The sequence below is a fragment of the Pelodiscus sinensis genome, chromosome 4 (assembly GCF_052426305.1).
Source record: "Pelodiscus sinensis isolate ZL-2025 chromosome 4, ASM5242630v1, whole genome shotgun sequence".
NCBI lineage: Eukaryota > Metazoa > Chordata > Testudines > Trionychidae > Pelodiscus > Pelodiscus sinensis.
Genome location: NC_143055.1, coordinates 104,428,579 through 104,441,731, shown reverse-complemented (window position 1 = coordinate 104,441,731; position 13,153 = coordinate 104,428,579). Strand labels below are relative to the sequence as shown.

Genomic DNA, 13,153 nt, shown 5'->3' with positions numbered 1-13,153 from the left:
TGGTGTGGCTGCCCCTGTCCTGGCAGGAAAAAAAAGAAAGCCACAGAGGCAGCCATGCTTCCAGTAGGTAGCAGGAAGCTGAGAGCTTAGGCACCAGCCCAGATCAGAACATGGAGCTTGGAGAGCAGCCCAACTTGGAATGGGGATCAATTAGCACCCTGGCTGGGAAGCAAGGAGCTGGCTCCTTCTCAATTTCATGGCTCAAATGAACAGAATGACAGCCAATTGAAAATTATTGCCCACTCCTCATGTTGATGCTGCATACTTTTATCTAAGGGGAGCCGCTTCACAAATTTCTGAAGTGGTCCCAGGCCGCCCCACTCAGAGACCCTGATTTGCTTTGGGGCAGGGGAGCGCGTGAAGTCTTTGCCCCCTGCCAGTGCCCTTAGGTATCTGATGGTTCCCTCTGGTGCCGTGCATCCATGGCGAGGAGCAGAAACTTTGCGTGCTCTCCCATCCCCAGATCTTGACTGGCCTGGGAGTGGAGGAGGAGCAGGGCAGCTCCAGGCCAGATCAACTAGCTTGGTGGGCTGGATTCGGCTGGCAGAGGCTGTCTTGCCCACCCCGATCTATATACAAAATGCATCGCCCTAACTATACTGACATAAGCTGTGCTATGCCTTTCGTGAAGATGGAATTACTGTGTTGGCATAATAGGGCACTTACATTGTTGGGAGCAAGGCAGTAGTGTGTACGCAGACATAATAAAGTCAACATCAGAAGTCTAATGCCTAATGCTATCGTGTAGACCAGGCCTAAGGGTTTTAATATTAGTTAGGGAAAAATAAACAGTATTCAGAATCTATCAGTTTATTTGAATATTGGCACAACCACTCTCTTGAGAGCACACAATGCATATTTGACATAATATTTGACCTAACCCTTTTGGGCAGGGAGGAATATATCAGATTTTGGACCATATATCTTTTTTGACTGGATTTCAAATGAAATTATTTCCATTCTGTATATTTTTAAACGTACCTTCCATCCTGGTGATGGAATAGTTTAAAAAAAAAAAAAAAGTGACACAAGGGCCATAGAGGGTCTGACATGAAGCCCATTGTATATAATAGAAAGACTCACATGGGTTTCAGTTGATTTTGGAATACGTGAAGCTTGGTTTCCATGAAGAAATTACATTAAAACTACTTACAGTGCTGTACAGTGATAAAACACAGAAACGGGAATCACTGAATAGGCCCAGGTTCCATTCCTAATTTTGCCAAAGACTTCCCGTGTAATCTCGGGTAAACTGCTTGAGCACTCTGTGCCTCGGTGCATAGAAATGGACTTCTCTTTCAATCCCCCGTCTCACAGAGTTCCATAAGAATATATTTAATATTGATAATACATATTACAATAATGATAGTGACAAAGAAGTTCCAAATATGTTTTGGTTATTTTATTACCTGGCCATAATAGTCTTGAAAAACAAAGCATCTTGAGATGGGATTTCCATATGATTAATAGAACGATTTCATTGCTCATATTAGTTGTCAGAAGTGAAGTTACAATAGTTAATACACACTAGAAGTTACAGTAGTTAGCAACAGCATCAAAGCTATTTTCCAAATAGAATTCTAATACTGCAATACATATTTTGCCATCTGTTCAAAGCTGTCAGAAATCTGCCACAATATGCTTAACAATATTATACTTTGCAACTGCTTTCTAAGGAGAACCTCCTCAAAAGATATAGTGATATATAACTGATGCAGGAAAGGAGCTAATACTAGCAAAGAAAATGGGGAAAAGTTACTGAAAGTCAGTATTTGCTAACATTTATAACTAGTATATTTGAAGTTCCACTGAAATCCATGCATCTGTTCGTTCATTTCAGTGAGAGCTGGATCAGGCACTAAGAGCAATTCACCCATGCAGAGGGCCAGCACAATTCTATTCTATCCTTCTTGGACCTCTCTAATAACCATAGTACCCGCGTACCTTCCAGCAGTGCATTAAGACCGGTTAAAATCTGTCTTGTGTGGTCCGTTCTTTCTTACCAAATGGGCAGCCCTCTGCATAGAGGTGAATTTCATCCTTTAGGATTAAACATGTTTCGAAGAAAAGCACCTTTATTAATACATTATTGTGAGATGCATGATAGCTTACTGTAAAAGGTGCCTTGTAATAGTCAACTACAGCCCCGTATTTTTATGTATGTGCTGTATATTTCATACCACTATTATTTTTATGAATAGCTGTGTCCCCTTAATATACACTGTATGTGTATGAGTTCTATGATGCATGTGATTCCATAGCAGGATTTGAGACACAGTAGAAATCAAAGACCCCACAAGCAGCTTTTCTGTTTGTAATGTGCTTGACTCTGCTATCTTTTATATTTAAACTGACCCTGTGCTATTTTTGACTCATGACAGCTGATTTGCAAAAACTGTGCTTTCTACCTACTCTTGCTGGTTATATTTTGTCTGAAACAGTACTTTTCCTATCCTTTTCTTCTCAATATTCTGTATTTTTCCTCCTCTCTTTTTTCCTCTTTTATTGCCTGGCATCTTGGGGCTGAAAGGAATCCGAGTCAGACCAAGAGCAGGAAGAAGAGGTAATTTTGCTATCATGCCACTTCATCATGGCTCTGCCATTGCTTATTTCTACTAACAAGTGAGAACTTATAGACGTCTCGGAAGACTGAATGTTTTGTCCTTTTATATTCGAAATCACATTGTATCCTTCAGGCAATTACCAAAATTTCTTGGGCTATGATCCTTACGTGGGAAAATATAATTAGAAAATTATGTATCTTTAGTTTTCTTGTATTGATAGTTACCAGTTGTAAACAGGAAGGAAAGCTAGAATCATATGACCAGTCAGCTCTCTGTGTATTATTAACATATTCCCCATGAAGCACAGAACAGTTTTGAAACCACTATTGCAAGAATTTTAGATAACACAATTATTCAGGTTGCCATTTAAAGAAAAACTAAGATTTGGGGATTGGAATTATTATAATGGAATACACATGAGGCCAGATATTCCTCACCCATTTAAATAATTTGGACATTTCAGAAATGCCCAGCACTTGGTGGGTGACAAATGAATGTACAGTCAGGTAGCTGAGCCTTTTTGGAAATCTGGTCCCAAATGTGGGTGTAGAACAATTTTTAAAATCTGTCTGCAATCTGATAGCCTGCTTCTGTCAGTTGCTGATATACGTAGCAGATACAACTCCGTACCAAAAACCCAACAGAGTTAGACCCGGAAGCATGAGCTAATTTTTTGTTTTTTAAAAAACCTGCCTGGCCCAACATCCCAACGTAGAATTAAAAGTAGTAGTTTTTATTGATTTTCTATTACTAGGATTCATTATTATATGGGTACATCAGTGGGATTTCCACTAGCAGTGTAGTAAATTACACATTGGCATTAACATTAAAATGGTTACTTACATTAATTTACGAAAACTCATGATTCTATATATTTTGTTAGTCTCTAAGGTGCCATAGGACTACTCCTTGTTTACCAATAGTAATATGACCTACTAGTGATCATAAGGCACATGTGTATCACAATTTGTAGCGATATATTACTGTTTTGATCACTCCTTTAAAAAGCAAGAGCTAACAAATAAGGATAATATTTTAGGGCAATGTCTTGTATTTCCCTGCATATAGAAACATGTATTGGCTGAAATGGGAATTCTCCACGCTTACTTGTGACAAACGGTGGGTCCCAATGTTATCTGCAGTATGGTTTTGACATTATCCGTAGTCCCTAATTTTGCTCAGTGTTGAACGTTGTAAATTCCATTTTCACATCAGAGTCTTTTAGTGGTGCTCACAGAATTCCACATTTAAATGTATCCCTATATGATCTTACACACAGCCCAGTGTGATATTGTAACCATTTCACTTTATCTGTGTTCTCTTTCAGGTTGACATGACCTCAGAAAAAAGTAAGATTTTTAAAAAACACCAACAACTGTTTGTATGAAAACTGGTTAAGAATAAAGAAAAGCATAAACGAGACTGCAAGCTCTAACTGACATTACTAATAATTATAAAATGTAATAGTAAGCAATATAATAGGAATGCAGCTGTTTGATTAAGTACATTTTAACTTGTAAATTTTTAATACCATATTAAGAAAATTCATCTAAGCATTCACTTTCCTTCAACATCCCTAGTAATCCTGCTATTGCTGTTATGCTTGAATAAATACCCATCCCTCCATTTTTATGTTTTTGTATGTTTGTCAGCATAATATTGTCATCTCATTTTTATTAGAGAAATGACAGTATCACTTTTTAATAAAAATGCATCACTAAACTTTTCATAACGTTGATTACAAGAAACACAGGCATGTGTAAAAGTGATACTGTCCAAAGTAACCAGGCTGTGTAATCCCCATTACTGTGGTGAAATATGATTGGATAGATGACTTTCCTTAAATACTTGCATTATGTAATGAAGCCTAACAGTTATTAGTTGCAATGACCGGGATTAATGGACTAGCTTGGTCCTAACCTATAACAAACAATTGCTCTTCTAAAGCTCTCCTTTTAATGAAGATACCAGAGAATTTATTTGCTCAATTTGAATAGTCCTATGATGAGAGCTAAATGCTTTCACATGCAGTGGTTTTTCTTACCAACTGCATTTGAGGAGGGGGGGAGGGGCAGGGAGGAAATTACTTTTGACTTGTCTCGTGGTTGCAGCCATCTTTACAAGTGAATACAACTTAAGACAGAAGAAAAAGTTCATTTCTACATATTGTCTTTTGAAAGTTAGCTGTTTCCTCATTTGGCACATAAGTTATTTTTAGCATCATAATCCTGAGAGATTAATATAAAAAATATATTATTTAGTGCATAGGGTCCATTGTGCAAAGAACACCCTTCTAGTGTGACGATTATATAGGATTTAATAGTGATTATTTGCACAATGCCTAACTGCTAACTCTTTTGGAGTGCATGACTGAAGTGCTGACCCTAACCTCAAGACTAACTCCACAGTGGCACAGGAGTCTTACTGATGTACGTTAGTAGGGTTCCATGTTAGTGGGGTGCATTGCACATTTTGTTATCATTTACTAAAGTAAAAAGTTACTAGAAAGGAAGCATTTGGAATCCTAACTGAAAGGATTTAAAAAACAAGGAAAAAAACCCACCACTGATATATCAACCCTTTACTTTTGTTGCTGAAACGGGAGTGCTTTTCATTAGTACAAGTAGGCTTTTCAGTGAGTCTGGATGCGTAAATTCTCAATAAAATTGCATACCAGTGAAAATCATCTATCTAGACCTCCCTGCCTGTATCAGTAACCACAAACCTAGATCCTTGGGGATTATAGCTGCTCCACATAGATAAAAGGGGTCCACAGTGCCTAATCACATTGGACAGCTGGGGCTTAATGCCACTATTTCCCATATAATGACAATTTTTCAAGTATGCTGCATTCAAGATGTTGACATTGTCTCAGATGTCTCCAAGAAGTTTCCTTTATTTCCCATCAAATCTTAATTGTTCTGTCAGCCCTCTTGTTTACCATTTTGGGCATTTGGTAACACTATAAAACAACACAGAGATGACTTATTAACATGAACAACCAGTTTTATTGTGTCTACTTTCTCAGAGGAGAAATACTAGGTCTTAACGAAATACTTTTTTTATTACAATAAATTGAATATTTTTTAAAAACAAATGCAGATATTTGCACAGCAACTTTCAGATAGGTTTACTCCATTAATCACTTATGATACAGAAAAATATTACTGTTGGTATACTGTAATATTTTTAAAAGCAAGAAAAAATTATTACATTATAAATAAATAACAGTGATAATCTGGACATAACTGACATTAATGTCATACTATTTTATTTCATCAAATGCAGATTTCTTAATAATCCTTGTTCAAATTGGGCCCCGTCACAAAATATTCTCCACAAACAACTGTGCCATATAGAGAACGGCCCACAATCCAATACTTTGTATATTGGTAGTGGAGAATAGTTAATACTTCACCACAGTACACTGTTGTTGTTTTTTTATTTTAATTTACAACCATTCTCCATCTAGTGCTTTTATGTATTATTTTAATTTATAACCATTCTCCATCTAGTGCTTCTAAGTAAGGCTGCATACCCAACGCCTTTGCTTTGCATGGAAATAACTTGGCTTACATAAATTGTATGTGTGTCCAGTGTGAATGTCTTGATTTTTGGTTGCCATACATTAATAACATTTTTTGAACCTTTAAATTCACATTTAAGTTGATTCACGGTTATTTTTATTTTCCCTTTTTTCCCCCTCTTCTCCTTTTTTTTTTTTTTTTTTTTATAATCCTCAATATATATGTTATTTGTCAATGAGGATGTTCCAAGGAAAGGACCATACCTCTTGAAACAAAAGAATGTTTGTTGCATTGTTTAGGTATGAGATCCCCTTAGATGAAATGCCGGTTTGCAGCTGATTCAGATCTCTATATATTTGATCAGACTTTAGATTACTACAGAACTAAATATACATAATACAGATTTTAATTTTTGTTTTGATCATTAAGAAAAACAAATGTGCACTTCTACCCAAATGTTATGCTGACAGTTTGCTACCACTGGCTTTCACTTAGAGGAAATCAACTTTCAACCAATTCTAATGTTTGGGTTTTTTTGCTTACCTTTTTTTGTTTGCTTTTTTCTTGCTTTCTTTTATTTTAACATCAATCTATAACATCCAAACAATCTTGAGATGTCTATCTGTGTAAATTCACTGTGTTCCCGCATTGTTTTTTAATTTACTTTTTTGTTATTTTAATTTTTATGTTGTCCTGATAAATTGGTGATGTTGTATGTGTGGATGTGCAATAGTGGGAAAATTAAGCAAGTTATTTCCTGCCCATTTTCCTTTTCAGTTTTCTTTTTTTCCTATTAGCTTTGCTTTGCTCTTGTATCCTCAGATCTTGTGGATCCACCATTCCCAGCCCATTTTGTTGACCATTCTACCAATGCAACCAAAGACTGTCATTTTTGGTCCTGATTACATTTTTCAATCTCTATTTTTGATTTCCATTTTACTTTCAATGTTTTTCATTCACATCAAAGATGATGACGAGACAGAATCTACAGAAACATCTATCCTGAAAAGCCACCTGGTTAATGAAGTCCCAGTACTAGCCAGTCCAGATTTGCTATCTGAAGTTTCTGAGATGAAACAAGATTTGATCAAAATGACTGCCATCTTGACAACTGACCCTTCCGATCAATCAGGTTCCATTAAGGTGAAAGATCTTGGGAAAGCCACCGAAGAAGAGCCAGGAGAGCCTTTTGAAATTGTGGAAAGAGTGAAAGAGGACTTAGAGAAAGTAAACGAAATACTCAGACGTGGAACCTACACAAGAGAAGAGCACATACTGCCGAGGTCCCATTCTGGAAGAGAATTAGTGGAAGAGGAATGGGTTATTCTCAGTGATGAAGAAATTGAAGAGGCCAGACGCAATGCTCCGTTAGAAGCCATTGAACCTGCCTGTATAGAACTTAGGATAGAAAAAGGAACAACAGAGACAAAAAAGACAGACATGACAGGAATGGTAGATTATCTTACCAAGGATTTAAAAACCTATGTGTCTCTTCATGAAGTGCAGCCACAAACGTTCCAAGAAGATTTAGTTGGGGAGAAATTTGAAGCTGTTGTTATAAGCAGGGGTTCTGAAACAGGCACACAGGGCTCTCCAGCTGCTGAAACTCAATGTACACAGAAGCAACACAAACCCTCCTTGGAAATTAAAAAACCAATTAGGAGGAAACTAAAAGATAAACAAAGGCAAAAAGAAGGAGGGGGAGAGACACAAAGCAGTGAAGAACAATCGGGACTAACAAAGTTCAGTTCTGAGGAGTCATTAGATGGTGAGCCAGGTTTAACACCTGCAGCTGCTCCTGATGTTAGCGCCATATCCCCTGTAATAGAAGAGACCCCTATTGGCTCAATAAAAGACAAGGTAAAAGCTCTTCAGAAGCGAGTGGAAGATGAACAGAAAGTACGTTCAAAACTGCCTGTCAGAATCCACCCCAAAGAAATCACTGCAGAGAGGCCTGTTAGAAGGCCAGTGCAAGCTAAAAAAATTGTGCACAAAGCACAGCCACCTGTTTCACCCTCAGCTAAAACAGAAAGACTGGAAGAGACTATGTCAGTCCGGGAGCTAATGAAAGCCTTCCAGTCAGGACAAGATCCATCCAAGAAAAAATCCGGACTGTTTGAGCACAAAACTATCAAACAAAAGCAGCAGCTATCTGACAAAGAAAGTGAAACAGGACAGGCACCACCATCTAGGAAAACAAACAAAAAAGATAGCCCGCCAGCCAAACAAGCCAAAGTCCTTAAGACAGAGAAAGATTCGCCATCTAAAAAAGGAAAGCAAGCTTCTATTGATTGCTCTAAAAAGGAACCAGTAGATAGAGGCCAGGAGAAAGGAGAGAGCTCTAAAGCAACCGAATCTTTCTCTCCAGTGTTTGATGAAGAAAGTTCCAAGGAGGCAGCAGTTGTGAAGGAAAAGACAACTGATGATGACCAAGGAGACACTGACTTCCAGATCAGCCCTGACAGAAAAACCTCAACCGACTTTTCTGATGTCATTAAAGAAGAGCTCGAGAATAATGACAAGTACCAGCAGTTTCGACACGTTTCTATCACTGAGGAAGGAGAGCTTCACTTAGAGCAAGTACTGACCAGTCCTTTCAATGTTACCTTCCCATCAGAGTATGTGAAAGATGGCTTTCTCCCTGCTCTTTCTTTACAAAGTGGTACCTTTGATGGCAGCTCAGAAAGCCTTAAACATGAAGGTGTAGCAGATTCTCCCGGTAGCCTGCTTGATGGAACCCCTCAAATCAGCTCTGAGGAAAGTTATAAGCATGAGGGTCTGGCAGAGACTCCAGAAACAAGCCCTGAAAGTTTGTCTTTCTCACCCAAGAAAACTGATGAAGAAATTGGAGAAACAAAAGAATCCACTGTGGTGCACAGAGTAGCTGAGACGTGTTCTCCAAAGGAAGCCCCACCAATGAAAGATGACAGAGGTATTACTGCAGAACAGCTAAGCACAGATATTGAAGCTATGAAATCTCTTTCTGATCATTTATCAGAACAGGTACCTTCAGACCCTGAGAAAGGGGCAGGCAAACTTAGAGACGGTAGCTCAGCTTCCATTATGACAGATGTTAGCAGTGCCAAAGAATCCAAAAGTAGTGAACACACACAGTTAACTAAATCTTCTGAAATGTATGACAGCTCTTTAGAGAAATATAAGACTTGTGAAAGTCATGTTGCTATCAGAAGTCCCCAAGGATTGGAACTTTCCCTTCCGAGTCATCACAGTGAAAGCTTTAGCCCTGTGGCAGATGAATCCCTGGCTATAAGTCATAAGGATTCATTGGAAGCAAGCCCGGTGCTGGAAGATAACTCATCACACAAAACCCCTGATTCCCTGGAGCCTAGCCCTACGAAAGAGTCACCATGCCGTGATTCTCTTGAAAGCAGCCCCACAGAACAAAAAGCAAAGCCTAGCATTCTTACCGGACAAGTTCCTCTACAGTCTGTCCCTACCAGAGCAGAAATGTTCCCAGAGCTGGTATCGATGCGTTCCAGAATTCTTCGTGACCCCGATGGAAGTGCTGAAGACGACAGTTTAGAACAGACTTCCCTCATGGAGAGTTCAGGGAAAAGTCCTCTTTCGCCTGACACTCCTAGCTCTGAAGAAATTAGCTATGAAATTACACCCAAAACTGCAGACTTGCAGGCACTGTCTAATATATCCAAGTCAGCCACAATCCCTGAAGTCAGTGAAGAGCCAGAGGATGATTCAGAAAGTGAACCAAAGAAGAGGTTCACTCCAGAAGAGGAAATGTTTAAGATGGTGACCAAAATCAAAATGTTTGATGAATTGGAACAAGAAGCAAAACAGAAAAGAGAGTATGTAAAGGACAAAAAGCAAGATGAATCTTCTTCAGTTCCCGAGTCAGATATTACATGTGAAACTGAAGTACCAGTGCCAATAGCTACTGAAGGAAAAGATATACCTACAGTAGTGATGTCTGCTATGGACACGAGGAAAAGTTCTTCCTCTTCTGAAAGTGAGCCAGAGTTGACTCAGCTGAAAAAAGAAGCTGACTCGGGCCTCTTAATGGAGCCTGTGATTCGAGTGCAACCTCCATCACCGCATCCACCCAGCATAGACTCCAGTTCCAGCCCCGAAGAAGCAGGGTTTCAACCTATTGACCCCAAACAACATGCTTTCAGGATGGAGGATTACAAAGCAGAATCAGAGAAGTCAAGAAAAGAAGAGAAAGAGGAACTATCTGTGCTCGGTGATAAGTGTAAAGCTTCCACTGAAGAATCAAATGTTTCTCACTGTGATGCTGGTATCATACCAGCAACTGATGAATCAAAGTGTTGTTATAGTACAGATGAAAGCGAGACAGTTAGCCCTAATGGCCCAGTGGTACGACTTGATAGTGCTTTCTGTCATGCAATTGGTGAAGATGCTCAAAAAGACGTTTTGGTTCATCAGTCTTCTCTAGCACTACAGCAACACCATGCCTCTCAGAAGCAGATTGATGCAGCTGGAAAGTTAACACATGAAGACCTCAGTACTGAAGGGAATGGATCTGGGAAAGTATGTGGTCCCTTTGGGCATGATAATTCTCACAGTTCTGCATCACGAGATGATGCATTAGCTAAAGATATTTCCCCCGAGTGCTCTGCTTTGGGAAGTGATTTGACAAAATCAGACAAAGATCTTGAGCCATTCCAAAGTGTGTGTTATAGAGATGAGCTTTCCACAGACTATACATCCCTTACCACTAAAAAGGATGAATTTGAAAGTTATGCCGCAGATACTGATGAAAGCGATGCTCCGCAAATAATAAGCCCATATGAAAATGTCCCTTCTGAACATTTTTTCACTAGCTACGAAAGTAGAGTAGGAACTGTAACAAGGCAGAAGACAAGTCCATCATCTAGAGATGTTCGTTCTGTTGAAATAGAAACAACAATTGAGGAATCATTAGTGGCAAGTTCGCCTAGCAGACATGATCCTGCAAGTGGAGATCAAACTTCAGAAGAGATGTATATGCAAATAGATTCAAAACAGGAAATATCAACTTCAGTGCCTTCATCAGCAGACCCTGCAGCATTAGATGAAACTGCCCTTCAGCATATAAAAGATGAAGCCGAGAAACTGATCAGCCAAGTGGTCATCACCAAAACAGATGTGGATTCTGACAGGTGGAGCGAAATACGTGAAGATGATGAAGCTTTTGAGGCTCGTGTGAAAGAGGAGGAACAAAAGATTTTTGGTTTAATAGTGGACAGGCGGTCACAGGGTACAACGCCAGATACAACACCAGCGAGGACACCCACAGAAGAAGGGACACCAACTAGTGAACAAAATCCTTTTCTCTTCCAGGAAGGAAAGTTGTTTGAAATGACTCGAAGTGGAGCCATTGACATGACCAAAAGGAACTATGCAGATGAAAGCTTTCACTTTTTCCAAGTAGGGCAGAAGTCTCAAGAAGAAGTTTCTTTAGCTGAAGAAATGAAAGCAGCCACAGAGATGGAATCCCCTAAGCTAGAGAGATCACCAGATCCTGTGGCACCTTCAGAATCAGATGAAACTGATATACAGGTAAAGCATGCACTTACAACAGCATTGCCAATATCTGAGCCTCCTGAACAATCAGAGGAAATGACTAGCACGGGTGTCAGCATGGCCACTACAAAAGCAGAACTTAAATCTAGAATTCCCATTAAAATGGGTATTTCAGTTTCTTCAAAATCACCAAAGAAAGAGACTGTTGCCTCTGAAGCTTCTGAAGTAGATCCTTTCTCCAGAACAGAAACTGATGATAAATGTGATAGCAGTCAGGTGCCTTGCCCTATCTCCCCAGAGCAGTCTGTGATACAGTTAGAATTTTCCACAGTCATTAGGTCTGTGTATTCTGAACAGGATGACGAGTCCCCAGAATCTTCACCGGAGGAACAGAGGTCCGTGATTGAAATCCCTACTGCTGTCCCGGACAGCGGCGTGCCTTCTTCTGAAAGCAAATCCAAAATTCCTGTAAGAACTACTCCTGCTGCACCGCAGTCATTGCAACAACCAGACTATGAGATCCCATCTTCAGATGGCTTTCTGGACAGTTTGCAAGATGAAATAAAGGATGACCCAACAAAACCAAAGTCTAAAATACCTGTCAAAGAAGCTTTCCAAAGAACAGAGCAACAGTGTACAGATCCAGAAACTTCTGTTCAGAAGGCACAGTTACCCAAAGCTCTCGATATGACATGCAAACCATCTATGAAACAAGATAATCGAAGCAAATCTGAATCTGAATCAAGTGTTCCCATGGATGCAAAGACTAGGCGCTCAATAAGAGCTAGGAGTTATGCTGAGGTGGAAGTGGAGACCAGAGCAAGGGTGGATGAGATGAAGCAAGAGCTAGAATCAGATGATGGGACAACAGCAAGACCAAAGATATTTTCATCAAGACTGCCAGTTAAAAGCAGAAGTGCCACAGCTTCTCACGGTACTGTTAGTCCTACAAAAGAAAGTAAGGACCATTTTTTTTACCTTTACAGAAACTCCATAGAGTTCTTTGAAGAGATTAGTGATGAAGCTTCCAAGTTAGTGGATAGACTTACCCAGTCAGAAAGAGAACAAGAATTAATTTCAGATGATGAAAGTAGTAGTGCCCTAGAAGTTTCTGTTATTGAAAACGTGCCATCCACTGAGACCCAGCAGTCAATTCCCGAAGACATCTTTGACACCAGGCCCATTTGGGATGAGTCCATTGAGACTCAGATTGAGCGTATTCCTGATGAAAATGTCCATGACCGTGCTGAAGGTATTTGCCAGACACTGGGATTCCTAGTGCTACGCATGTCATGAATTTTATAATTCTTTTGTGTGTGTGCGTGTGTGCGCGCACGTGTGTGTGACTTGTGCATTCTTTTCTTTGTGCTTTGTGTGATTGTTAATGCCTTCGTGTAAGCTCTGTTTGTTATTGTGTTGTGTCTATATTTTCTTGTCTGGGAAACAGTCTCAAGATTGCACAATGCGAATGCTTATGGAAAGTGTTAACACAATAAGCAGAAAATCCTTTGGTAAAAACATGGTATTATTTTCCTTTAACACCAGCTGATCCTCCTTTTT

At 39.4% G+C, this 13,153-nt stretch overlaps 1 protein-coding gene across 36 annotated transcripts in view; it reads left to right on the top strand.

The window, feature by feature from the left end:
* Window positions 1–13,153, top strand: part of ANK2 (ankyrin 2) — a 592,965-nt gene that overhangs the window by 566,036 nt on the left and 13,776 nt on the right. For 24 of the 36 annotated variants that reach the window (XM_075929759.2, XM_075929766.2, XM_075929765.2 and 21 more), the window contains 3 exons: window positions 2,531–2,563; window positions 3,892–3,913; window positions 7,059–12,845. In XM_075929759.2, coding sequence (XP_075785874.2) covers window positions 2,531–2,563; window positions 3,892–3,913; window positions 7,059–12,845 — 5,842 coding nt within the window. The remainder of the gene's footprint in view (window positions 1–2,530; window positions 2,564–3,891; window positions 3,914–7,058; window positions 12,846–13,153) is intronic. The other 12 variants (XM_075929785.2, XM_089778039.1, XM_075929779.2 and 9 more) reach the window with 3 other exon arrangements.